Genomic DNA, 26,566 nt, shown 5'->3' with positions numbered 1-26,566 from the left:
TGTATGAAACAAATATTTGTTAAAAAAAGAAAAACATTATTTGTGCTTTGCCAAATAACACATTTGTATTAGGGCACACCCCTAGTAGGTAGGTAGGATGGAAGGTAGGTAGGAAGGAAGGTAGATAACAGGTAGGAAAGTAGGTGATTAGTAGTAAGGAAGGAAGGAAGGAGGGTAGGTAGGTAGGTAGGTAGGTAGTAGTCAGGAAGGAAGGTAGGTAGGTAGGTTGGTAGGTAGGTAGGTAATAAGTAGGTAGGTAGGTAGGTAATAAGTAGGTAGGTAATAGGTAGGTAGTAGTAGTGCGTATATCTGCCAGTTGCAGAAGGCAATTCTGGATATGTAGCAACGGACCGTAAAAAGAAGAGAAGAATAAACAAACTACACAAACTAGGATCAGTTCAATATTATCAATTACTGCCTTTAAGCGGACCCTTATCATGAAAATAGTGTATGATTAGATTTTGTTTTTGTTTTATAAAATTATGTTGAAATTCCAAGACAATTGCATGTAAAAATTACCAAAATTAGAAATCAATAAATAAATAAATTTTTGGAAAGAACTGTGTAATTTGGCACTAATTAAAATAAATACAATTAATTAAAAGAGAGTGTGTTCGACCAGTACACTTCAATTAATTAATTCTAAATAAATGTTTAGTTAGTGTAATCTATAGGGTTAGCTGAAGATGTAAAAACAATTGGTCGATAGGCAATCATAAAAATCAACATTAATGATGAGCACATATTTATTTGGGTTTAAATGGAGCCGTTACTCAAAGGCAATTTCTCTGGAAATCAACAACTGCTTTTATATGGAGCCACAAAACTGACAAAAGGCAGTAAAATGTTATCAGGTGACATCATAACATCAATAACCAATGTAGGTAGTTAACTAATTAATAAAAATGGAGTGTTGAAAGAAATTAAAAGCTCCATACTTTTCCTGTGTCAGTTGATAAATAAAATTTAATTTATTTTACACTTCTATTTATTTCTAGTACGTTTTTACTGTTTTTCTTTTTTTGTTCTTGGCACACATTTAACTGTTTATTTGTATCCCTCTTTCGCAAATCAACATCAAACATTTTTTCTCTCCACATTCTCAATATTCTTTGTGTTTGTATGATAAGGAGATGGATTCATTTTGTCAAAATCAATTTGACTATTTTACCAACTGAAAATTTTGTCTTTGCTGACCTCTAGTGGTTGATCTTCCCACCTTGCTGCACTGACGTAGACGCGTACATCAGGGTGTGTCAGTACACTGTGACATCACTGTTGGTTGTGGTTACAGGTGATAAACTTTTAACAAGAGACGGCACTGCTTTTGAACCTGCTGTGAAGTTCTTTAAGAGCTGTGAGAAATGTTGAATATATATGTTTATATCTAGGGTGCCTTTAATTTATTCTCTGTATGTTTTCTCTTTTATGTTGTCTCTACCAGCATCTGTGTACAGTATGTGCTGCCATCACTGTCTCTCTCATGCCAGAGGCCATGTAACCAGAAAGTGTTGTTGAATTATGTGCTTGTGACTTGGCAGGGTGTTGAATGACTGTCAGCTTAAAGAGCACCGGTTCACCAACTCCACAGCAGAACCAAACTAAACTCCACTCAGCCGCCAAGTCCCAGTCGCCCTTTTGTCACCCACAACAAACACAGCTAGAACACATAAAAACTCCAAAGCTTTTAACATGATCTGCGCTGTCATGACGTGCCCTGGCATTAACACTTTTTCTCACTCTGCAGAAAAAAACATGAATGCATTTTGCATGAAAATACCTCATAAAAACTTGACCAAGAATGTGTGTTCCTCTCCAGAATCATGTTTCACAGTCACAGTTTAAACATTTTCTCACTGGACAGCTGCCCATTACTGGTCCCAAGTGTAATAAGGAGCTTAAATGGAACAGTTTTCGTGATAAGTGGCTGAAATCACAAATTTGTGTCTTACTTTTAAAGTATTTGGCTAGCAAGTTTCTATATTTTTATTTTTGTCAGCAAATCTCATGCACAGAGCCAAAAAAACAACGAAATAATCTACTTACAAGTATTGTGTGTGTATTCAAAGCCTGAAATACCTCTGTGCCGTAGACCTCAGTTGTCCAAAAACTATTAAAAACACATCAGTGAGCCACACCATTGCACTGGGTGACATGTTCCTTCACCCTGAAGATTATGGTCACAGTAGCAATCACGTTTTTAGTCTCTGGAGAGAAGTTGTGTTACGTATCACAATCTCTTGACTTTGCACTGAAGTGCTTTGAGAAATTTACAATGTAGTAGTTTTTGGACAAACAAAGGAGGTCTACAGTACGGAGGAATACAGATTTGTTGACAATAAGGAAATATGTAGGAAATCACCAGCCTTACCCTTAAACTGCAGTGTCCTTAGATTACATTTGCACCAAGCACAAAAGAGGCTGTGCCCAACACTTTCTCCTGACCCTGCAGACAAAGAGCTGTTTCCCATCTGAATCATATCTGTCTTCCTGTATATAAAACAAAAATATGGAAACAGTTAGTGAGTTATGCCATTACAAACAGTGTGAACCCACTGCCCATGAATCTGAGACCTGACAGCTCTATAACAATGTACTCCACCTGACCTTTCCTTGTTGCTGCTCTCAGCACTAGAGCTGCTGCAGGGTGGTGTGAGTCTAAAGAGGATCTGAACATCTTTTTGACTGCAGACAAAAACACAGCTGGTTTGACATATGAATTTTATATGTTAAATATGGCCATAACCAAAACATGTACAAGGTTTGCAGGGGACTGACCACATCTGTTACAGGCATCACTAATATTGGGGTATATTTTAGACAATCAGTGGTTAGTATAATGAATTCTGTGTATGATTTTACATTGACAAACAGAAGAATTATGAACTGGGTCAAGGATGTTGCCCCATTGGTCTTCATATATGCTTCATATATCTAGTTTGATGAGGGAAAACCAAGCTGACAGAGTCCATGGGGTGGTAGATATATGAAATATTCCTTCTCTGATTAGGGTCTACAGTAAGAAGAGTGTCAATTAATGTTTTCAGAGGGCAATTTGGAAAATGGGGATACTTTTTCTGAATAAAATGCCTAATTTGAAAGAAATGAAAGAGGTGAGATGTTGGTAGATGAAATTTGGTTAACAGGACATAAAGATGTCCTTGTCATATAAATTGTTAAAGGATATTATGCCCCTGTCGAACCAAAATTGAAATGCAGAGTCTATGTTAGACAGCTTAAAATGGTGATTGTTATAGTAACCACTGGACTAATGCTGATGGTAGAGACAGACACGAGTAGTTGGGAGCACAGCCATAACCAAAGTGAAATCTGAGAAGAGGATGCCTCCATTTAGGCCCCAGCAGATTAGTCAACAGTTGATTTGCCCATCCAATATAAAAGTTATTATTGGCTGTCCAGTAATACTGTAAAAAAAAAATGAGAAGGGCGAGGCCCCCTGACAATTTAGGAAGCTGCAAGTTCTTCTACATACACACCAGTTCATTGGCCCAAAGAAATGTATATACTGACTTGTCTAATTTAGTAAAGACTTTTTTGTATTTAGTATGGGAATATGTTGAAAAAGACAAAGAATTTTGGGTAAAACAACCATTTTTATCAGTCCTACCTGGCCTGCCAAGGACAGTGGTAGAGTGGTTTCATCTCAAAATCCTCCTCTAATTTTTAAAGCAAAGGAACAAAATTGCTGTTGAAGATGTCTGCTAAGGACTTTGTAATAAAAATACCCAAATATTTAAAACCTCTGTCCACCCATTTGAAAGAAGCTATGTCATGTGGCAATTCCTCTGCTTCCTCTTGTTAACTGCAAGCAGTTCGCTCTTTCCAAAATTGAGTTTATATCCTGATAGCTGGCCGAATTGTTTTAACATGAAGGGTTTGATACATATAAAAGTAGATCATCAGCATACAAAAACAATTTGTGTACTATTCCCAGTCAGGTAAAATCCTAAAATTTATCCTCAGAATGCAGCCAAATGTCTAGCAGCTCAATGGCAAATGCAAATAATAGGGGTGACAACAGGCACATTGAAGCTGAAAAGGGGGATGAGATTATATTGTTTGTTTGCACAGACACTACCGGGGATGAGTATAACAACTTAATCCATGAAATGAAATCAAGACCTAGCCCAAATAATTCCATTAGTTCAAAAAGATATTTCCACTCCACCCAGTTGAAGGCATTCTCAGCATCCAACGACACTACCACTTCCGGAGTGCTGAAGCTAGACATGCTAAGTATATTTAAAAATCTTCTGGGGTTGTGGAAGGATTGCCTCCCCAACATGAAACCTATGTGATCTAGCGAAATAACATGTGGAAGCGGAGGGCTAGAATCTTTGACAGGATTTTGTAGTCTACATTTAGTGTGATATGGGTCTGTAGCTGCTGCACAATAAGGGATCCTTATATTTTTTCAGGAGAAGAGTGATCATAGCATTGATCATTGTTGGAGGGAGAGAGCCATTTGACACAGCGTCATTGTACATATCTCGCAGAGCTGGAGAGAGGAGTGGAGCAGACTTCTTGTAGAATTCTACAGTGGATCCGTCCGGACCAGGTGACTTGCCACTTTGCAAGGTTTTAATTGCCTCTTCAATCTCATTCATTGTTACTTGCCTGCACAGATCTTCCATGAGGTTACTGTCAATTCCAGGGAGCTCACTTGTATCTAAGATATTATCCTTGCTGGCTTGAGTGCAATCAGAAGTATATAAATCTGAGTAAAATTTGGCAAATGTAAGAACAACACCCGATGGGGATTTAATACTGGTAATAAGCCTGGATGCAGCTGCAGTTCTGGCTTGCTGAGCCAGAAGCTCACTGGCCTTGTCTCCTGATTCAAAAACACATTGTCTTGACTTAAGCTGTAGTGCTGCTTTACTTGTACTTAAAAGGTCGAACTCTGTTTGGAGCTGGAGATGTGTTTTGTAGAGTAATGAGTCTGGGCAATTGGCATAGCTACTATCAATCTCCTTAAGTTTCTGTGGCAGTTCTAACTGTCGAGACCAATCTTTTTTTCTTAGATACGCTTTGAGAGTTTCCAAAAACGTTTCTCTTGACACATCAGGTGTGTAGTTTGTTTCAAAAAATGATAAAATAGTCCATCTCAGGGAGTTTGTAAAGGAGTTGTCAGCTAGTGAATTAATTCTCTATTGTTTGAAAATGGGGCTGTGACTGGGAAAGTTTATATCTTAAGAGGTGGGAGAAGGATCAGAGATGACTATACTGTAGTGATCACATAAATGTATGTTAGAGAGTAATCTGTTATCTAAGAGAAAAAAGTCTGTACGAGAATGTGTGTGGTGTACATGTGAAAAAAAATTTTCGTCTGGGAATTCACACCTCCATGGATCAGACAAGCCCAGCTCCCCTGCAATGGCGTTTAATGACTTGGCTGAGTTGGTTAGGGAATATGGTCTGGTAGAGGATCTGTCTAAATCAACATCTTGTACAAAACTAACATCCTTACCAATAATAATGTGGCAAGTCTCAACATTGGGAATAGAAGTAAAAAGCCTAGAGATAAACTGCTTGTCATCCCAGTTAGGTGCACAGATGCTTGCCAAAACAACCTGGGTATTGCATAGTTTGCCTGACACGATAACAAACCGTCCGTTGGGGTCAGTTGTAATATTTTCTGGTTCGAATGAGATGCTATTGTGAATTAAAATTGCAGGGTCTCTGGCTCTTGCACTGAACTTTGAATGATATAAATGGCTAAACCAGCCCCTTTTGATTTGCAAGGTCTCCTTATCACTGAGATGTGTTTCCTGCAGGGAGACTAAGTCTCCCCTCAGGTCTTGAGGGTGAGACATAATCTTATTTATCTTGGTAACCCGGTTTGCCCCTTTGACATTCCAAGATATGAATCAAATGTTGTTATTTACACATGACATGTTTTTATTCATCATACATTTGGCTCTGTGTCACTTGCATTATATAAAACAAGATCTGAGTGGCGGAGAAAGAAAAACAAGGAAAATGAAAGAGGGATGAAGGAGATCCTGGGAAGATTAGAGAGAAACGAACGTGTATTGACCAAAATAGAAAGGTGTCTCAAAAACCAAACACCCACAAACCAAACAAACTCCTGGGTGTTGAAACAGTAAGCAGCTACAAACAAGGAGCAAAGCTGCCAGAACACTACGAACACTAGAACTGCATGAAATAGACAAAATAATTCAAAACATACCTTAATTGGAATTGTAGGTAGGGCCAACAAGCACACTGCTAGCCCATCATAAACATATTTTTACTATTTTAAGTGGATTAAGAAAGAAACACAACATCACCCCCTCTCCAAAAATCAAGCAAAATGAATCCAATAAGGCACTGTCATGTTTAATCCCTCACAGTTATCAGTGTTTGTGTATGTCCACTTTTATATTAAAACCGTCACATGAAGTCCACACATAAAGTCCACATGAGGACACATGAGCTAGCAAAGCATTAGCTCAATTACCACTAGTAACATGTTACTAGTCAACATATCCTCGGTGGGCGACTGCTGTTCTTTGATTAGTCCTCAGTTGTCTGGGTGTTAAGATTCTGGTATGTAGGCAAGAACTGATGGGCTTGTTTCATCAATGAAAGACACTTTCTATGTCCATTTTCTGTTGTGATGAACAACCACGCCGGGTACAACAGTGAAGTCTTGAGATTGTGAATGAATAGTGGGTGCATAATCTCCTTGAACTCAGCATGCTGCTCCATCTCTTCAGGGCAGTAATCTTCATATATGTAGACCGGATTGTCCTTGTACTTGAGTTTGCCTGGCATCCTTCAGGCAGCACAGATTACCAGGTCCTTTGTCTGGAACTTGTGGAAGCGCATAACCACAATTCTGGGCTTCTCTCCCAGACTTGGCTTGGGCCTGAATGCACAATGAGCCCTATCGAGCTCCGGTGAGGATGTGAGCACGTCTTTCCCCAATATGTTGACCAGGAGTTCTGGGAACAATGTTGGTTGGGTGCCCTCAACTGCTTCAGGTGCTCCTTTTTAGACGAAGGTTACACCATCTACTTCTTCCCTCTAGGCCTGGCATTGTCGTTGGCTTAAGTGGTTAGCGTTGACTGTAAGGTCTGCAGCTGGTTCATTCCAGATTCCAGGTCAGAGATGCGCTGCTCATGGTTGGTCACCATGGTCTTTATTCTGTCCAGTTTTAAATCTATCGCTGCAAGTTTATTTTCAAATCTGACAGCTAGTAAGTCTGGGCCAGTCAGCAGGTCCACCTGCAACTCTGCTAGCATGTTAGCCAAGGTAGTGTTCTCAATGCTATCCAGCAGTGCATCAGATTGTTTGAGTTTTCTTGAGGTTTTGCTGGTTCTAGACGCCATTTTGTTGGGCACCGTTTATTCATGCACACCTTCTTAAAAAGTTGAGTGGGTAAATTAGACAATATAGGAACCGTGTGATGGAAAATCACCACTACTCCATACTGCACACGACCAGGAATCCAAATAACCATTACTTCTAACCACATTATCACATCTGGTGGTTTAAGTTGTCATCATCACAGAGAAACATTAAAAAACAACTTCCTCATGGCACACGAGGATCAAACAGCCTGATGGAAATAAACAAGAAAAACAAGTTGAAGGCGTGAGAGCAGCAGAGATGGAGTTCATTTCATGCGGCCTCTGGTTACTGAGCTGCACTGTGTCTTTTAAAGCATCGCCCATGTGACAGACAGATGGAGCTCATGCTGAGGCACAGAGCGCTAAGTCATGACTCACACAAACACTCAGTTTAGCACTGCAGTGACAAAGTATGATAAAGGTTAAAAATACAGCAGACCAGCTAAGAGGACATATTTGAAAGCCCACACTGTCTTGTGCATTACAAAATCTTGACAAAAAACTGATTTTCTCCTCCCTCACAGCTTTTTCTCACTCCTCTCTTTGTACAGCCTACACAAAGAGACGTGGGACTTATTCCACCCACAATTCTTTATTCATCCTCCAAGTGAAGGTTTTCTCACTCTCTCCTCTCTCTTCTACTTTGGCTGTAACGCTGGGAAACTCCAAAACATGTCCAACAATGTCAACTCAAGTCAAGCAGGGCAGAAGTTAACATTCAGTGTTGTCTCTCCAGCCTGAGCAGCTCCCAGCTCCCCATCATCTGATACTCTCTCATTGAGTTGCACAGGCTGTCAGATTCAACTGGGTCAAGGCATAGAGAGGCAGAAATGCTGCAAGTGTGCATAGAGAGGGTGAGAGAGACTGGGTGTGAACGCATATTAATCAGCCTCTAAGCGCTGTTTATGGTTTCTCTTTACATCTAGAGTTGTAAATGTTGCTGCAGCATGTGCAACATATTTTCTGTGCCCCACATGGTAAACGGCGCGTGGGAGCGAGTCCAGGTATCTTAATCCCCATCACCCTTGGGATTCCCCACCAAGAGATCCCATTAGTGAGGATAAAAGCTGTAATGTAGTCCGGAGAGGCTCGGTGGACTTGTGGTGCGCTGCAACCCCCACAGGCCAGCGGTGACCTCCATCTGATCCCTCACTAACTGGAATTACAGCTCCGGCTCCAACAGGCAGTGAAAAGAGCAATGAACTGTAAAGCATTTTGATGTCTTAATGAACAACATACACACAGCAACAAGTCCAATGAAGGGCGCCTATAAAAGTGAAAAGAGCAGCAGTATTTGCAGATACCGCAGAAACAGATCCAAACAGTTGATGGCTCGCAGAGTGGGGAAGAGGAGGGTTTCTAGCACTCAAAAACACTTTAAAAACTAATGTCAGCAGTTTGGAACGACACTGTGTCTGAATGTGTATTTAAGAGAGAAAACAGAGTCTTAAAAGTTAGAAAAATAAAATCTGAAGGGAGAAAACTTGTCTACATTCTTCTCAGACGTACAGTATCAGCACATAGTCCTTATGGGTCAGCATTTGGTGTCACTGAGCAATAATCACACACAATGTGAACACGTGAAATAATTCAACGACTAGATCCGGAGATCAGGAAATTTATCCACTTCAGTGATGTCTGGAGGACGATCAGAGCGGGTGTCGAAGCGTGAAAATGGAGAAATCGGAGACACCTGAACATAAATTGCAGATCTTCATCCTGAACGTAAACAGAGATAAAAAAGAAAAGCAGCGGTCACGTGTAGATAAAATGAGTCAGTTAATGATCAATTTTCATAGTTGCCAAAATAGAAACGAATGTGGAGTTACATTAATCAACACATGAGGTGAACAAGTTGAGGCCTCCAGCATTTTCTGAGCAGCGGGGAAACTGATTGATCGCTATCATAAGAATCAATCAGATCCAAGTTGCTATGTCATCACAGGTAACACAAACAAAACAGGTCTGTAATCAGTGGGAGGGAGTGTGTAACGAGTGAGTCTGAATAACTCTGGCACGTTTTTATGGGCTGCATTCACCACATTTTGGCTTCAGCTCTGCGCATAATTACTTTAGTATGTTTTCCCTTCATAGTTTATTTTGTGCTTTTCATTCTAACTTAAACTAGAGGAAGAAAGTTTGGTCAGAAGCCAGTACCCTGAAGTGACCACTTGTCCCAGCTAAACAATGAGGACACAGTTTCCTGAGCCAGGAAATCACATAAAAAACGTTACTGTAAAAGATTTATGCCTATTGATGTCATCTGTGAGGTATTTGCAGAGATTACTGTAATAATCTTTGTTTTACTATCACATATTTTATGACTAAAAGTGGTCTGTTGGCACTTAGTAAGTAGTAAGTTCACAAGGTCCTTATCATTACTCAATACTTAATTGCTTTTCCTGTAATCTGTAAACTTTGAGGCTTGCGGTGAACTTTGACTTGGTTTTTTTTAAACCTTATTTTATTGCGTAGAGAGATACACATGTCATGATACACATGACATGTGTATCAAAGCTCCAAAGTCAGTGTCAAACCAGGGAGGTTATGCTAACCATTATGCTACCCTGAGTTTGATAATTATCATCATAATCTGGGCCAAAATATAATTCTCTAACCTCTAAACATCTTATTTTAAGAATTATAAACCCCCAATTATGCCAAATTAGCTTTTTGTGTAAGTGAGATAGCATGGAACAACAGGAAAGCAGATAAGACTTAAAGGATATGTCTGACGATTTTCCACATTTATCTTACTGTCAACAAATGTCATGTGCAGAGCCAAACCAACAATGAATTAATCTACTTACAAGTATTGTGTGCATCCAAAGCCTGATATATTGTATTCCTCTGTGCCGTAGACCTCCGTTGTCGTCCAAAAAACATTAAAAACTCATCAATGAGCCATACTGTTGCAGTGGACCACATGTTCCTTCACCAAGAAGATTATGGCCACGTTACTTTGTTTCGGGACGGCTCCAAAGAATTTTAACAGTGATCAGGTTTTCAGTCCCAAGAGAGAAGTTCCTTGTACGGCAGACGCCACAGATGTGTTTTTAATAGTTTTTGGACAACAACAGAGCTCTACAGCACGGAGGAAAAAGATATATCAGGCTTTGGATGCACGCACAATACTTGTAAGTAGATCAACTTGTCTCTGGTTTGGCCAGCAGTTTGACAAGAAGAAAAATATAGAAGTCGCCAGCAATGTCCTATAAGAAAACATGTGTGGAGAGTGTTTACAACACTGGATGTTTTTGCAACAGGTGACACAGCTGCAGCTGATGGTATATTCTTTACAGATTACCCGTTTCCTAAAATTAAGCGTTATCTCCATCCGTAGGGGCTGCAAACACTCACAAATACAGAGTGTTACTGTGTTTTTTCTTCTCTGGTTTTCACTGTGCATTAAAATACTACCAAAGGTAATAGAAAGTTATAATAATGTGAACAAAATAATCTGCTTTTCTGCACTTTTATGATTGCAGCCTATATAAATTTAACCATGTATCACATTAAGGCTTGTTGGAGCAAAGACATAGTTTATAATCATAAAAACATTCATAGATTGTGATTGCAGACATAAAAAGTGTTAGCCACATTAGTATTTCTTTTTTTTTTACCACACAGAATAATCAAGGATTCCTGTCTTTGGATGTAAAAAAGGTAAATGCTCAAATGTTTCAATGTAACTTTCAGGCAGAACCTCAACACTGCATGTCATTAAAAGAACATTCCACCAATTTCACACATAAAGATCAGTTTACGTGTCGTTTTCAGTCTGTGGAAACAGTTGTATAATGTCGTCTGTGGCTCTGGAGACGGTTCGTCAAGTTTGAGAAAATTACCTTCATGATGTCATCAGAGTTATCTCAGATTGGATTTAAGACTTTTTTAACAGAAACCCTGTGTTACAAACCTGAGACGTGGAGTTTGAAAGATGTTGATTGATTGTTTACCGGGCTGGAAGGGTTTAATGAAACAGCCCCTGTTGAGTTGCATTATGGGAAACGTAGGATGCAGTGTTTTTGGAGTTTGACCCATTAGATCTGTTTCTTGTAAGTCCCCCAACTTCATGGATACAATACTAAATCTCTGCACCTTCCAGACAGTTCAGACATGATGTTTTCATTGTTTTTAATCATTTTAAACAAATGTTCCCTTTCAAAATGTGTGTTAATGCTATTTCTTAATAATAAACCCTAAAACCAGGTCCCTCTCATATGTTTTATGTCTGCTAATTGGATTTTAGGATGTACAGTACAATAAGCTTTGAATGATTATACTCAGACACCGCACATGTAATATTGTCTTCCTGTGAATAGCATTTGAGACTCAGTTCTTGGTGTTTAAAAGAGAATATACACTCAGTTGCCAGTTTATTTATTATGTATGTTGAACCTGTTTTACAGGTGTTGATTTAACAGTTATTTTGGAGGCTGTAGTTTGTGGTGTTGTTGAATTGCAAACCACCACCTCCAAAATGACCATTAAGTTGAACTGACACCTTCAGAAAGCAATTTTAACAAAAGCTGAACCTTGTACCTTTCATAGAGTATGATATTATTGCAGGGCTGTTAGTTTGAGCTCAGTGTGTCTGATATAGTGGCAACTGAGTGTAAATCACCTTTTTCTTCTATCGAGGTCATTGCAAAAGCCTGATAGTGGAACATTTTGTTGCAAAGATCCTCAATTTTCCATCCCCTGCTGCACAGCAATGTTGAGAAATATTTGGATCTTCCGTCTTCATCACGTGTGCGAGTTCTGGATGTTTCTTTCCGTCTCCCTCTCTTGAGTACAGAGCTGATATTGTTGTCAAAGCCCTTTGGCCCTTTTACAGTGGCACATATAGGGAACAGGGGACCATCTGGTAAAATAAACGGTCATATAAAAAGGGGGCTGTAGCAAAACTCTGGTGCTAAACTGACCCCACCCTTGCTTCTGTTACAGCTTGGTTATGGAAACAATAAGGCTATAAGACTTCCTCCTCCTTTACGCACACACACCTGGTCAAAAGTCCACGTCCCCGGCCTTCCCTCCTTTGATCCCTCTGTGTGGAAACAAAGAGCCACACGAACCAGTGTCATTTTTCCAATTAGGAGAAGAAAGGAGGGCTAGAGATGAACAGAGACAGCAGCAGCTTCTGGAGCCAGCATGAAAGCTGCTCATTTGCTAAAACCCCGCTGGGTTAATTCAACCCCTGCATGAGTGTGTATGTTTTCACACTGGCCTACTGAACTCTTTCATTTGAGGCCATCGGAGGACCTCTGCTGTGGACAAATAGACTCCAAGGAATGCACACATGATAATACATACGAGGAGCCGTGACCGCACATTCACACAGTCTCACACACACAAAAACATCATGCATAATGAATGAAAAGTGCTCGTCTCAATCGCCTTTGTTCTGTTTTCAGGCTCCTGTAAGAGTCAGTGGTATCAGTAGCGTGTCTGTATGTGCTTTCCTTTGTCTGTGTGTGTTCACAGCTGCTTTTAATATAAGAGGAACTGGCAGATAATGGAAAATGCTCAGAAGTAGTGAAGGGAAAAAGGGATTTAGAGAACTAAATACCCTAACAGAAAAAACACATATATCACAACCCCCTGTTGACTTAGGCATTCAGCTACTTTCTAAAATCAATCTATTTCAGCCCCTAGATGTGCTGAACCAGAGAGATAGAGCTTAGAAGATTTTAAAAGACCAAGCCAAAATTTAACTCCTTAACTGTTGACAAAATGACCAGTATTGTTTTATTTTATCTGAGTAATAAAATAAGAAATGTACTGTACTGGGTGTAGTTACTCTTTTAACCACAAAAAAGAAAATGTTCAGGCACTCACAGGCAGAGCGAGGAGATTAGTTATATAAAAAGCTTTTATTTAGTTGGGCACAGTGGTTAAAACGCTGACCAGTTCTTTTCTGTGACCCGACTGCTAGCCTGGCTCTGTTTGAACATAAATAAATCCGCTCACTAACTAACCTGTTTCAGCGGGGTGAGTCTGCCTTTTGCCTTTATGCTAAAATAAACTAATCTGCCTCATCAGCAGATGAAATAAACTACTAAATGGACCTGGAGATGAGATTATTTTTTCAACTGCCGTTTCCAAAATCAAGTTCAAATTTGAAGCCAACGTGAACGAGAAGTCCTCCAAGTGCTAAAACTAAAAAATGTGAACATCTACAATTCCATGAAAACTGGTCAAACTCCACGTGCTCATGAGAACCGTTTGATATGATTGAAAGCTCTTGAACAGCTACCAAATGGACCTCGGTGTTAGACTGATTTCAGTTTGTATTGCATGACCTTATAACAATAATAATAATAACAATAATAATAATCTAACTTTGATAAAAACTTAACACAGACTTGATGTTCACTGTGATATTTTACATAACACACATGCAAGTTTTAGGAGTCTGCCAATCAATTTACATACCACAAGGAAAAGAATGTCAAGAACACTGGAAGAAAAACATTCAACTTTATAAAATAAAGCAGCAAAGTTTGAGAATTGGAAAATCTAAATGTATGTGATCAGTAGTAAAGATCGGTCTCCATAAGAGCTTTTGTACCATACTTGAATAGCTTTCAATACAAGTAACCCTACTGGAGTACTGTTTAACTCAACAGTACTTCTACTTGAGCTTGCTATTCTTTACTCTAAACAGCAGGCCGTACTGCTGCCAAAGTGGGAGTTTAGCCCTCCATATCAGGCCTGGAGGAGGCCAGGCAGCCGAGAGTACAGACCGCCCTCCTGGGACAGACAAACCAGCCGTGAATGTTGGTTGGACCGCAGCCGACTGCAGCACACCCAAGAAACTGGCTGCACGCGTGCTTTGAGTCATGTCAACCAGAGAAAGCAATTCATCCTGCAGCAGCTCTGAATGTGGCGGACAGAAGTAGCAAAAATTTCAACAGATCACCTCCCCAGGCCTCATTTAAACTCTGCTGATCACCTCTGCGGTCAGTTGGACGCTCCTGTTAAAACATTATTTTCCTCTAAACTGTCAACCCCCACTGATAGTCAAAGCCAGTTCAGATAACAGCAAATGGAAAATATGAAGAGACATAGTTTCAACACAATAGCAGGTTTGGAATTGCTGTATGTTGAGAAAAGATGTGGGTTGACTGCACTTTTCCTAAGGTACACTGCCAGTGTCAACTGGAAACCTGGACTATTTGCAGCTGCACGTCAGGAGCAGATTCCTGAAGCAGACGGGAAGAGAGCTGCTGAAAATCAGGTCAACACAAAGGTATGACCCCTTTCAGCTGATGGCAAAGTCTTCTGACAACCTCTCAGAGATGCTGGGGATCTTTGTGTCAACATGTCGTCTGTAAATGTACTCCAATAAACTGCTGTAGTTTCTATCAATATATGTATATCAATGCAGTACACACAAGATAAATGGTAGACACTTGTATCCACTTTGTATTTATAACACACACCATCAGCCCATGATAACATGTATGGCTGACAGAGGAACACTGACACCTAGAGGTAAATACATAAAACTACATGTAGTTTAAGCCTGAAGGTTCATTTTAAACCTTGGAGATGGGAGTTAAACAAAAAAATTCTTAATTACTGATCTTCAAACAGAGTTCAGGGTTCTGAAACTCCTAAAACTCCAAACGTTGGTCACGTTATAACAAATGAACTCCATCTGTTGATGAAGGCTAAAAGATTAGGCTGAAAAAAAAAAATGGCTCTGAAAATTTTTTTCCACAGTGAATGTTTTGCAAAGAATGTTTTTGTCAAACTACATGTGGTTTATGTTATCTGTTGTGTGTTTAGTTGAAACTAGAAGACTGTTTTCACATTCATCTGCTGAAGGGGGAAGGTTTCTCTGTGATCACCTTAAATCTGAGTTCAAGTTTTGAGTTTTAAGGCCTGTACCTACGAGCATTAGTGACACAACTCACAACTATTTTGGACCCAGTTGTGGGTCCAGTGTGCAACTTACAGAAGTGCGATGTGGATACTTGGGGCCTCCACTGCACAAACACTGAGAACGGACTTTACAGTGAAGCAGGAGACATCTTGTATCCAACATTTAAAACTAAAAATATTTGCACATTCATAGATTTGGCTTTTTTTTCCAATGAGGGAAGATTGGATGTAATTTCAAGCTGATGTTATCTGACTTTTTTTGTGGAAAAACCTTATCAGACACTAATTATTATTCATATCAGGGTATTTTTGTCTTCAAACATGTCTAGAAAGGATATTTTTGATGACAATTTTAACATTTGATATTAAAAAGCTTATAATTTTATAGACAATAAATACATACTGCCTTTTTCACAGCAGCCATTTTGACTTGTCATAGTAGGAAAAGCTCAGGTGTTACTAATAACATTAACAATGTTGTATTCAAGTGTTCCAGTAAATCATGACAGTGTGACAGTGAGTTAACATGCACAATATCAGGAAACTGAAACTGAAGCAGCTAAACGTAAATGAGCCATCAATAAAAACAGAAACAATATACGACAGTAAATATATAGTAAATAGTGTATGAAATTCGTCTGTAGTGTGTAGTGTGGACACAGATTTGTTGCCATTTAAAAAAAAGGGGGACAAAAGTTGCCTTATTTAAAGATTTATTAATTTATAATACAAGCTTTTATGTAGACCACATTGCATTTTAGTTTTTACATTTATTCATACTGAGCTAAACTTCATAGCAGTGACATTGATTGACAAAAAACACAAACCAAAAGACACTCAATGGAAGGAATCAAAAGGTTTCCGACTGTTTCTGAAGAAACCGCAGCCCATCAACACTCCCAGTGCACCACCTTTTTATTTTTTTTTAAGACCACATGCCCCCACTAGTTCTCATACAGTATGCCACGTGCATCACACAACCTCAGACACACTCATACACTCATACACACACACGCGCACACACACACACACACACACACACACAAACGCACCCACACTAAAATCGAACAAATACCTATACACAAGATAAAAATTGATATATTTAAATTTCAATATTAATGATATTACTGAATTCCACGATAAAAGGCAAACAAGAAGTAAAGACAGCATCCAAATGAAAAGGAGGTGAAACACCACCAAAATTTCCTTTTTAACTCTTCATCTGAGCGGGGGGAGCGCTCCCCCTGCCTCTGCCTCGCCTCAGTGTCCAGTAGAGGGAGGTCTCACACTGACAACCTCCCATCTTCAACCGCTTCTTCTGTCTGCGTTTAACTGGCCCGCCGTGTCGGCTCCCATTGCGGCGAGGGAGCATCGACAGTCTAGTCAATAAAAGTCACAGCCAGAGGAACAAACACGGCACCTGACGGCACTCGAGCGATCCGCCGAATCCCTCTGACTCCATCTTAACTCACTGGGAGTCTGTTCCTGCTTCTCGTGGACCTTCAGGTGTTTTATGCAAACCCTTCCTAGTAAGAGTCTTTTCTCCATTGGTCCACTGCCAGGAACAAACAGGTGTAGGTAACGGCGCAGACGCCACTGGTGCTGATACAGACCGGTTACATAACGGTTCAGTTACTGAGAGGGAGAAACAGTCTATGAGGAGGATGGCACATTTTCTACCACGTGGGGAATTGAGGTCTGTTCCTCTGACCGAAAAAAAAAATCCATGGAGGAAGAAGAGAAGATGAGGATGAAACACAATAAACACTTTTGATTTTACTGGTTAAGTGCAATGAGAGGGTTAACACCATTCAGTAAGACCTGGGGAGACATCCAATGTGACTAGTAGGGAAAGGTTAAAGCCCACACATCCTTGGTAGGACTTCTGTGTCCATAAATGACAAAAGAGCTCCTGGGTCTTTTTAGCTACACATGACAGGCCTTTAAAACTTGTCCAGCAGAAAACAGGTCCACGAGGGAGCAAAGGTATTGTTTAATGTCATGATCTTCAAATAAATTCTGCCGATACAGTAAAAGGTTGGGAGGGAAATATATTGGCACAAAAAAAAAAAAAAAAAAAGCCTCAGATTGGACGAGAGTTCAACCAAAGCAGGCAGCCCCAACCAGACTTCCTGTGATTTACTCCAAATCCACAGCTGACAGGACAACAGGCAGGAGAGAAGAGAGTGTGTATATATGTATGTATGTATGTATGTGTTTGTGTGTGTGTATGCATATGTGTGTAGGTGTGTGCGTGTGTGTAGGTGGGAAGGGGTTGTTTGTTACTTTACAAGAGGAGACAGCAGTTGCTCTCTGTGGTTTTTTCTCTGTTCCTTTGACCTACAAAGACAGAAAAAAGAGACATGAGGTGAGTTAAAAATATATATTAGCAGCAGTAAGAAGAAAAGTCCAACATGTGAAAAGAGAAAGAAGATGGACCAGTGACCCTGAAAAAGTACCGCTCAGCACCTCGATATTTACTGATCCTTTAACATTTTTACATTACAAATCAGTGGAATTTCAGACCAGGAAAACAAAATATAAGCTGCATCACATAAACAGATATCACTCAATATCTGGTGCTGATCACAATACCAGTATCGTACTGATATGTTGTTTCCCTGGTCAACTAAAAAACTAGACAAAAAGAAGATCCTCACCATGAGAGTTGGGCTCTGGAAGAGTCTCTCTGGCAACCAAGTGCATGACGGTCGTTCGGCCCGGAGGCAGCTTTAGAGCTTTAGACATGGAAATAAAACATTTATTTATTGCTTTTCAAACTTAATGATAAATTCTTATGGTGGTTTGTTCATGTAATTAACATGATAAATATATGATGAATAATTCATGTCTGTGACAAAGTTTCCTGACAAAAGATTAACACAATCATCAATGATGTTCTTGATCAGATAATATTTCAGCCAAATTCAGACTGATAATCTTAAAAAGTTTCTAGTCTACAAGTGGATTACTTCACACTGAACCAGCCCAACTGATTGGGGGTAAGTTAAACCCAGTTTTTTATGGTGAATGCAAGACAGGGCACGTACAGATTGGAGATGTGTCCATGAGGTCAAGATTTGAATGATTAAAAAAAACACAAATCAGACCAGATACTTGAGATTCATTTTGCTTTAACGCTGCTTTGTTTTGACTCAGCTGCTCATTCTAGACCAAAGAGGCTGTGAAGGGAAGGCGGATAACTTGGCTGTTAGCACGACTATTGTTTCACTGGTTACTAGGGCAACAAACTTGATACTTTAGTCATATCCTGCATCTGTTATACTCGATTAGGTCTGACCACTGTTTTTGAAAGCTAACCCCTCTGTGTGGTACATGAAAAGAGATTTTTATAAATTGTAAGGGTGTTGACTTATCTTAAATTTCTTTGACATTTATTGATTAAATTGTTTTATTAAATTTAGTGGGTGTACTTGTGGCTCTTTATCTCTATTTCTCCAGTACACCAAACAGAACTGATACCACCATTGTCTGAATACCTCAGGACAGATTTACTGCATGAAACCTCAGCTACAGTTTTATGGACCGTTAATGTTTTCTGCATTTGAAGCAGAGGCGACGCTGGAAAGCAGAAAGCAAAGACGACACAACCGTTAACTGTTAACAGACGCACAAACAGATTTAACAGATATTTAAAGGGTTTAAACATGTTTTATAGGAAATGGTGGAAAAACAAGAATGTGTTTACATGCCAAAGAATAAAAACTTGCTTACCAAACAGCTTATTCTGATCTTTTCATTTCACAAGAATACGTTCAGACAGAAATAAACTCTTCTCACGAGCTTAACGTGATTTACGTTGCAGTCACGACTCACAAAGGAAATTACCAGTAATACAGTAAGTACTCTTTAAGCAGGGCTGGACAGCTGGTATGATTTAAAGTACAAGTAAGTGAGCAGCTCCCTCATATGTAGTCGGCCAGAACGTGTTTTGGTTTAGTGTGTTAGTTGATGAGGCCTCACACACACCTGAGATCTCACTACATGTAGTTTACAGTCTCAGAAATTGTCATCTTTTACTTATTTACAAAATGTAAGAGAGTGTTTTAAGAAAGAAAAAGCTTGTATTCGCTGTGGTCAGAACTATGATGGTGATGATGATGGTTTTACCTCCCAGGGTAACGTTGCCATGAAGGAAGCGTCCCTGGAAGATGAGGCGCAGTATGCTGGGGCTGCTCACCCTTTCCTCCTCCCATCCTGTGAGCCAGAGGAACAAGTCAATCACTTACTGTAACTTCTCTGTACCATAACAACACTGTTATTACCCACTGTGTCCCTTCTTACAATAATTATCATGTGTTAATTTTGAGCAATAATATAAACCATGTATACAGTATTTTCCACACTGATAGTTGTAGCCCACAATGGCAAGAAAACTTAACCAGAACTAGTAAATGATTTGCAGAAACTGATGAAAATATCTGCGTAATATATCAGAAAAAAAAAGTTAAGCAGTTGAATATCTGAAATATATGAAGTTAAAATAATACAGTGAACCTATAAAAACATACCTGCGGGCCAGTTATCAAATACATGCTTGGCGATGTCTGTAGCCGAGTCATTTGGGGAGAAAGTGAAGTCTTGTGTCTTCCCACTGACCAGGATAAGGCGGAGGTGCACCTAAGACAACAAACAAAAAACAACTTAACTCTTGGTCCACAGAAATGTCTTATCAGCCAACACAAACACCAAACTTCCACTGAATTTCCCTCCACTTCCTCTAACCTCCTCAGACACGAGGTGACCTTCAGAGGGCTGTGAAGAGACAGGCATTCCAGTCTAATTAGATTTATCCACACCAGATCTCCACCCTTAGACTGGGCGACTTCATTCACCGAGGGCTTAGGCTGAAGTGAGCCCCTGTATGCCCGAGACGACAACAGATAAGGGTGGGGCTGAGGGGGAGAACGCTGGCCCTTAGTTTCAGGGTGCTGCGAGCGCCTCTCCGGGCTGTCAGCCTAATGCGATAACCCCAGGTGTCCCAGACAGCTCTGGGCCATGTTATTAAATTTACATGGCCAGTGCGTAGCCCCGAGGGGGACTGTGCATATGTGTATGGGAGGGTCTCTAACAGTGGGGTTTCCTCCAAATGTTATCCTCTGGGCAACTACACACACCACCAATCTGTTAAGAAAAATAACTAAAAAAAAAAACGAGGACTTCTTGTCTAACATGACTCAAAGGCCTAAATGTTGCAGTAACATCAGGAAATCCATGTGGGACACTTTACATTCCTTTAACTACAAGATTTAACAAATAGCTTATCCTGTCTTAATCTTGTTCTGCGTGCAAGGCACAAAAACAGCCTAACATACATCGTAAAAGAGCTGACGCAATAGATTAACTGATCAACAGAAAATTAATCTGCAACTACTTCAATGTCTGACTTATTTAAGTAACTTTTAAAGTAATAATTCCAAAAATTCCACTTATTATTCTTTGTCTTATGTGAATTATGTGAATGAGCTTATATGGACTGTTGGTTGGATAAAATAAAGAGATGTTGTCACCTTGGCTTTAGGGGAATTTAGATTTTGCCATTTTTCACAATTTTCTGTGTTTCGAGGGCCACAACTAACAATTCTTTTCACCATCTACAATATCTGCAATATAACTTGCAGATTATTTTCTCAATTCAGTGATTATTTGGTCTAAGAATTGTCAGAAAAGAAAGAAAAATGTCGATCACAGTTTCCTATAGCTCCAGGTCACGTCTTTAAAATGTCATTCATGTCATTTTTTTAACCCAACCCAACCGGTCAAGGCAGATGGCCGCCCACTTAGAGCTCGATCCTGCTCTATGTGAAAAGTGCCCTGAGATGACTTTTGTTGTAATTTGGCGCTATATAAATAAATTAAATTGAAAAAAATATTGAAAATATCTTAATTAAAAAAAATTACACTTATTCTTTGTCTAATGTGAACAATCTCATGTGGACTTTTGGTCAGACAAGAAAAATGATATAAAGACGATTTTCCACAATTTTCTCAACATTCTATGGACCAAATACGTATTATTAAGTAATTGATACTTGAAAATAAACATCAGACGCAGTCCTACACTTTATAACCAGACTATGAGGTTGATGTTCTGACCTAAAGCTGCTTTAAGGGTGTTCACCTTCATTTTGAGTGAACTTTTTATACATACTTCCCCGATTTTAGGGATGATGCTCTTAGACAGGCAGACGAGGCAACCACTGAGTTTTGGATCAAACAGTGTGAGGCTGTGGACGGGCCAAAACAATCACCTGACCTCAGTCCAAATGAGAAACAAGCAAAAGTCTGGCAGAGCATAACAAAGGTCTGATGTCTTTGGATCAAAGACTTCAGGCAGTGATTGATAACAAAACATCATCAACTATGTCTGTAGGTTTATACTTTATACTGTATGGATGATGAGCTCATGGTCAAGACTGAAACATCACTCTGACCTAAATTATTGATCCATTGTGGTTCTGAGTCCTCTAATTTATGCTGCAGCAAGAACTGCTCCTTATTAATCCATTAATCCATCATCTCTAATCAATCATGCTGCTACTCCGAAAATTACTTTCGAGGGAGGGGAAAAGCATCCCATAGTTTAAATCTTTCTAAAGGGACGTCTTTACCCAGGAGTCGAAACTGACAGATGGGATTAATTTTCCCCGACATTTGCCCTTCTTAAAAAGGTGGAACATGAACTTTCTTTGCATCACAAATCACAGAGGAGAGAACAAAGAGACTTAACCACGAGGTGTGACATCAGGGCGGGACGACCCCGCTCTCTGATCTGTTTACAAATACAATCCTCCCTCGGTGGTCCTCCGCCCTCCCTTCCCTTCCCCTCCCCCCTCTGAACTGAATAACCTCAATGTGGGGTTACATGCCCATGACATCATTAACGAGCTTTGCCCTCGTCCCTTTCATCCCCAACAAAATAAAAACAAAGTCAAATCTGCCTGGTTACCAGCGGCAACACCCTACATCAGAAATGTTCTCGAGGTTCTCCAATCCAACGACAGACATCAAATCCTTCAAACACTGTTACAAATGACTTTTTTATGACAAGAGTTAACAGAGCTACAAAAGGCTTATCCAGTCTTGATGTTGGTCAAGTTTCCTGAAAACAGGCTAACAGCTGCAAACAGATCCTTTAGATGCGACTCTGCCTTGTTGGGGATATTTACCTGATGTAGGTGTCCTACATGAAAACATTTGACAATGTTTTTGTTAAATATAATCTTAAAAGTTTTGACAGGACAGATTTGAGCTTCAAAAACAAAAAGGTGCTACTAACAATACTTTTTACCATCACCTTCCAAATAATTTGCAGATTATTTTCTAAATTCATTGATTGTTTGGTCTCATAACAGTCAGAAAAGACTGAAAAATGTTCATCACAATTTCCCATAAAACAAGGTGACATCTTTAAATGCCTGGTCAATAGCCCCAAACTGAAAGATATTCAATTGACAATTATAGAAAAACAGAGAAAAGCAGCAATTTGTAAACTGCAAATATTTTGACATTTTTGTTTAAAAAAAGACAAAATGCTTCCTTATTTTTCACACTAACAAAACAACTGATTGTCTAAATGACCAACTGCTCAACATAAAATTATGAATTTTCCCATCTTTGATAAATCAATTATTTGGGCTTATCATTCATCAAGCAAAAACACAATAACTGCTGGTTACAGCTTCACAAATGCTAAAACTTGCTTGCTTAAAGTGAATACTTGCATGTTGGAAAACCACCAGACATCAAAATTAACAGGAAATCTTATTTCTTTTCAGGTCAAGTCAATTTTAGTTGTACAGTCCAATATCACAAATTAGCCTCAGGGAGCTTTACACTCTGTACAACAACACAATATCCTTTGTCTTCAGACCATCGATTGAGATAAAGAAAAAAGTGAAAAAAAATCCCTGTAACGGGGAGGAAGAAACCTCAGGAAGAGCAACAGAGGAGGGATCCCTCTTCCAGGACGGACAGACATGCAATAGATGTTTATATAGAATAGAACAAGGAAGACAAATTACAGAAATACAGCATGAAAAACAGGATGATACTAATAAAATATAAATAAAAATATGATATTTTCTGATCTGTCTTTATGTGGTGTGGTTCATTCCTATGGTGGAGTGGGGTGGGGGGCGTTGGGAGGGAGTGGGGGGGCCATGGCCAGGACTTAAGAGGGTACAATCAATTGGAGTCTAAACCTTGAAAGGAAAGTAGGGCAACGTTTTAACTGAGATTAGACAGATGGTGTTCACAGGAACAGCAGTCACTGTCCCAGCTAAGTGTTTATGGACATTGGCTAATCCAGGACCCTCCCACCCCCACCCCAAAAACCCTCTAAATTATTTTAACTTAGGGAAACGTTTATGTAATGTTATCACCATGACTATCAGGTATATTAAACGTTTACATATTATGCAGGGACGACCTCAGCTGTGTACTGCTATTAAGAAAACAACTGCAGACCCTCACTCACCATATCAAGATCCCTCTGGCTGCTCATGGCTCAGTGAAGAGGAAGGCAGTGGACGCGGAGCAGAGAGGACAGGACTGGTGTGCTTCAGCTGCTGGAGACGGGGCCAGAGCCCTGACACAAACAACACAAACACTGTGAGGCTGCTCACCACAGCCTGGCACCAGAGCTGCACTGCACACAATACAAATATCCGGCGAGCTAATATGTCTCCTACATAACATCACCAATCAAACATCAAAATAACACACGATTTACTTGTTACCTGCATCTTAATTAGCACTGAGCACACACCGTCACATCACCGTGATTTATTGAATTAATTATATTAATAAATTGACGGCAGTAACGTTAAGCTTAGCAAACCTTCCCTGGTTGTAGCAGTTAGCGTTAAATGCTAGCGGGCTAGCGTTCGTATATTAGCTTGATTCAACAATCGCTTCTACGTAGCGGTTAGCTGGGTCGTACTAATAATGGAGCTGGTGTTGTGAAATTGCTGGAAAATTTTTCTCACACCAACAAACACCGAGTTTCGTTCTGACATAAATCGAAACTGAGCCCAGGCTAAATGCTAACGTTAACGTTAGCTGTGTTAGCTTATGCTAAACCTGCTAGCCAGCTAAATAAATGTGCAACGGCTGTTTCTGTCCTGACGACCTCACCTGCATCTGATCAATACGATGAAACTGTGCATTCAGTTGAGTTGACGAGTCAACGGAGAGCGGTTTTCATGAGGAAAACATCGAGTGCAGCTGGATATCGTTGGTTGTGGGTATCGGTGGCTAATGGACGGGAAGACGCCGGACGTCAGCTGGTTGTAAACACAGAAAACACGCGCAAAGACTTCTGGGAGTTGAAGTCCAGAATAAGTAAAGGCAGTTCTATGACATCACTAGTTGCAGAAAACCTGGTAAATTTATTAATTTTACTAGGAAAATTTCACTTCCATAAATCCAAATCTTGCCAATCGTTGAATTAAGAAAATATTTTGAGTCCATCCAACTTATAAACAATAAGAAATGTGCACATACAGTTAGTACACTCCAAGATTTTTTAAAGAGATCTGATTTTATCGTCAACCTTTTCTGTTAAGTTATTTTCCTATTTATTTATGAATGTATTTATTATTACTTTTACCCTGTTACCATGTTGACTGTATCAACAAACTGAAAGTGAAATCATGTCCTTTCATGTCATCTTTATTTCCTTATGATGCCTAATTGTTTTCTGTTATTGTATTATTGTCACACATGTTGTTAGAGACGATCTCTATACATAAAGTGTTGGGTTAAAAAAAACCCTGTCTGTCATCTGCAACCACAGATATTATCCATTAAACTACTTCACCAGAATTATACATATATAGGTAATTCAGATCCTTTTTTGAGAATAAAAGCTAATAATAAATGTATAAGGGAAATAATCCAGTGGGGCACAATTAGTAAACCTGCTTCTGTATTTGTTTTTATCTGTATAAAAAAACATGGTCATTACCCAGGATTTTTTTGTTTCAAATAAAGTGCGAGAGGTGTCTGATGACCCTTTGTTGTTGTTTTTTGTTTTGTTTTGTTCTGGGGGGTTTTTGCTGATGAAATGCCTGCCAAGAAAATGTATATTATTCATCTTATTTCTTTATTAGCAAAATTCCATATACACACCAGCAAATTTGCAAAAGAGAAACCCAACCTTACTATCTTATGTCCCACTTAAAGTGCTATCTGGACACTAAAATACTGCACAAACTATAAAGCTGTGAAAACTAAAGCCTTATGTAATGAATTGATTTGTAATTTATTTAAATTAAAGGTTCTATATATAAGAATGTGAAGCAATTTACACGTATTAATAATTTTTAATTGCCAATAAGTGAACAGGTTGTAACGTAGCTTAAAAAATGACACGTTTCCCGACTTTCTCGGCTGTCTGCAACAGCATGTGGACTGATTTCTATGTGAAGGATGCAGGCCAGTATTTCTGTGTAAATCCAATGGCTGTGACATTTTTGATGCTCTCTGTGCTCCAGCTAATGAGACAGCTAGCTGCCTCCATCAACCACTACACATGTCACCACAAAACACTGCACACACAGCTAAAACAATATTATTTCCTCAACAAAGGAGCAGAAAACAAGCTCCAGAGCAATAACAGAACATAGCTCACCCTTTTGTTTTTTCTATTGGTAGCCCAAAGGTGGTAATAAGCACACATTTCACAATAAAACCACAGCACGTTGCTGCCTGGCCACAGCTAGCTGAGCCTACCGGTATTAGTAAACACACTTGGTAAAAAAATTGGCAGTTTGTGAGTTGGGTTAGTTAGGTTTAAGTGGTTGATTAACGCATACGCATATATTTCACTGACCAGCAGCCACAAAGCAGCAGGAACCTAAGAAGTGTAAGCAGGGAAAAAAGATGAGAGATCACCTACAATAGTCTCGCCCCACGAGCGAACACGCGGTCAGGCAACAAGATGCTGACTGTAACTCAATTAACGGCCACCGGTGTCACTAATGAGAAGGAATTTCTGATTTTTACATATAGAACCTTTAATTTTGTTCATGTTTGCATTTTCTTTTTATTTCTTTATTGATGTATAATGATCTGTGTACTACTGCGAGCATATATAGCCTTTTACTGTTGTTGGAATAGTAAATCTGTTGTAAGTTCCAGTGTGTAAATAAAATTAAAACAAAAAAAAAACTGTCTGTCTTGCTGCCCATATTTTCAGCTTCACTGATGAGCCTTATACTTTTACTTATATGATGTAATTGTATTTTTCAACAGAGGTACAGTTAATT

General features: G+C 39.4%; 1 protein-coding gene and 1 long non-coding RNA gene across 2 annotated transcripts; one reads left to right on the top strand and one right to left on the bottom strand.

Annotated features, from left to right (window-relative positions):
- Positions 1 to 4,706: 4,706 nt before the first annotated feature.
- LOC122990586 lies at positions 4,707 to 19,397 on the top strand. The gene is made up of 3 exons (XR_006405414.1): positions 4,707 to 4,716; positions 5,803 to 5,807; positions 18,863 to 19,397. It is a non-coding gene; the product is annotated as an uncharacterized LOC122990586 (long non-coding RNA).
- Positions 15,969 to 24,603, bottom strand: ubl3b (ubiquitin-like 3b). The gene is made up of 6 exons (XM_044363967.1): positions 24,432 to 24,603; positions 23,773 to 23,883; positions 19,805 to 19,913; positions 19,404 to 19,490; positions 17,933 to 18,010; positions 15,969 to 17,612 (listed from the first exon to the last, which is right to left on the bottom strand). The coding sequence occupies exons 2-6, from the start codon at positions 23,797 to 23,799 to the stop codon at positions 17,560 to 17,562; spliced, it is 354 nt and encodes a 117-aa protein (XP_044219902.1). The 5' UTR covers positions 23,800 to 23,883; positions 24,432 to 24,603; the 3' UTR covers positions 15,969 to 17,559.
- Positions 24,604 to 26,566: the final 1,963 nt, after the last annotated feature.

Source organism: Thunnus albacares, chromosome 10, assembly GCF_914725855.1.
Source record: "Thunnus albacares chromosome 10, fThuAlb1.1, whole genome shotgun sequence".
NCBI lineage: Eukaryota > Metazoa > Chordata > Actinopteri > Scombriformes > Scombridae > Thunnus > Thunnus albacares.
This window is presented reverse-complemented; position numbering and strand designations above follow the sequence as displayed.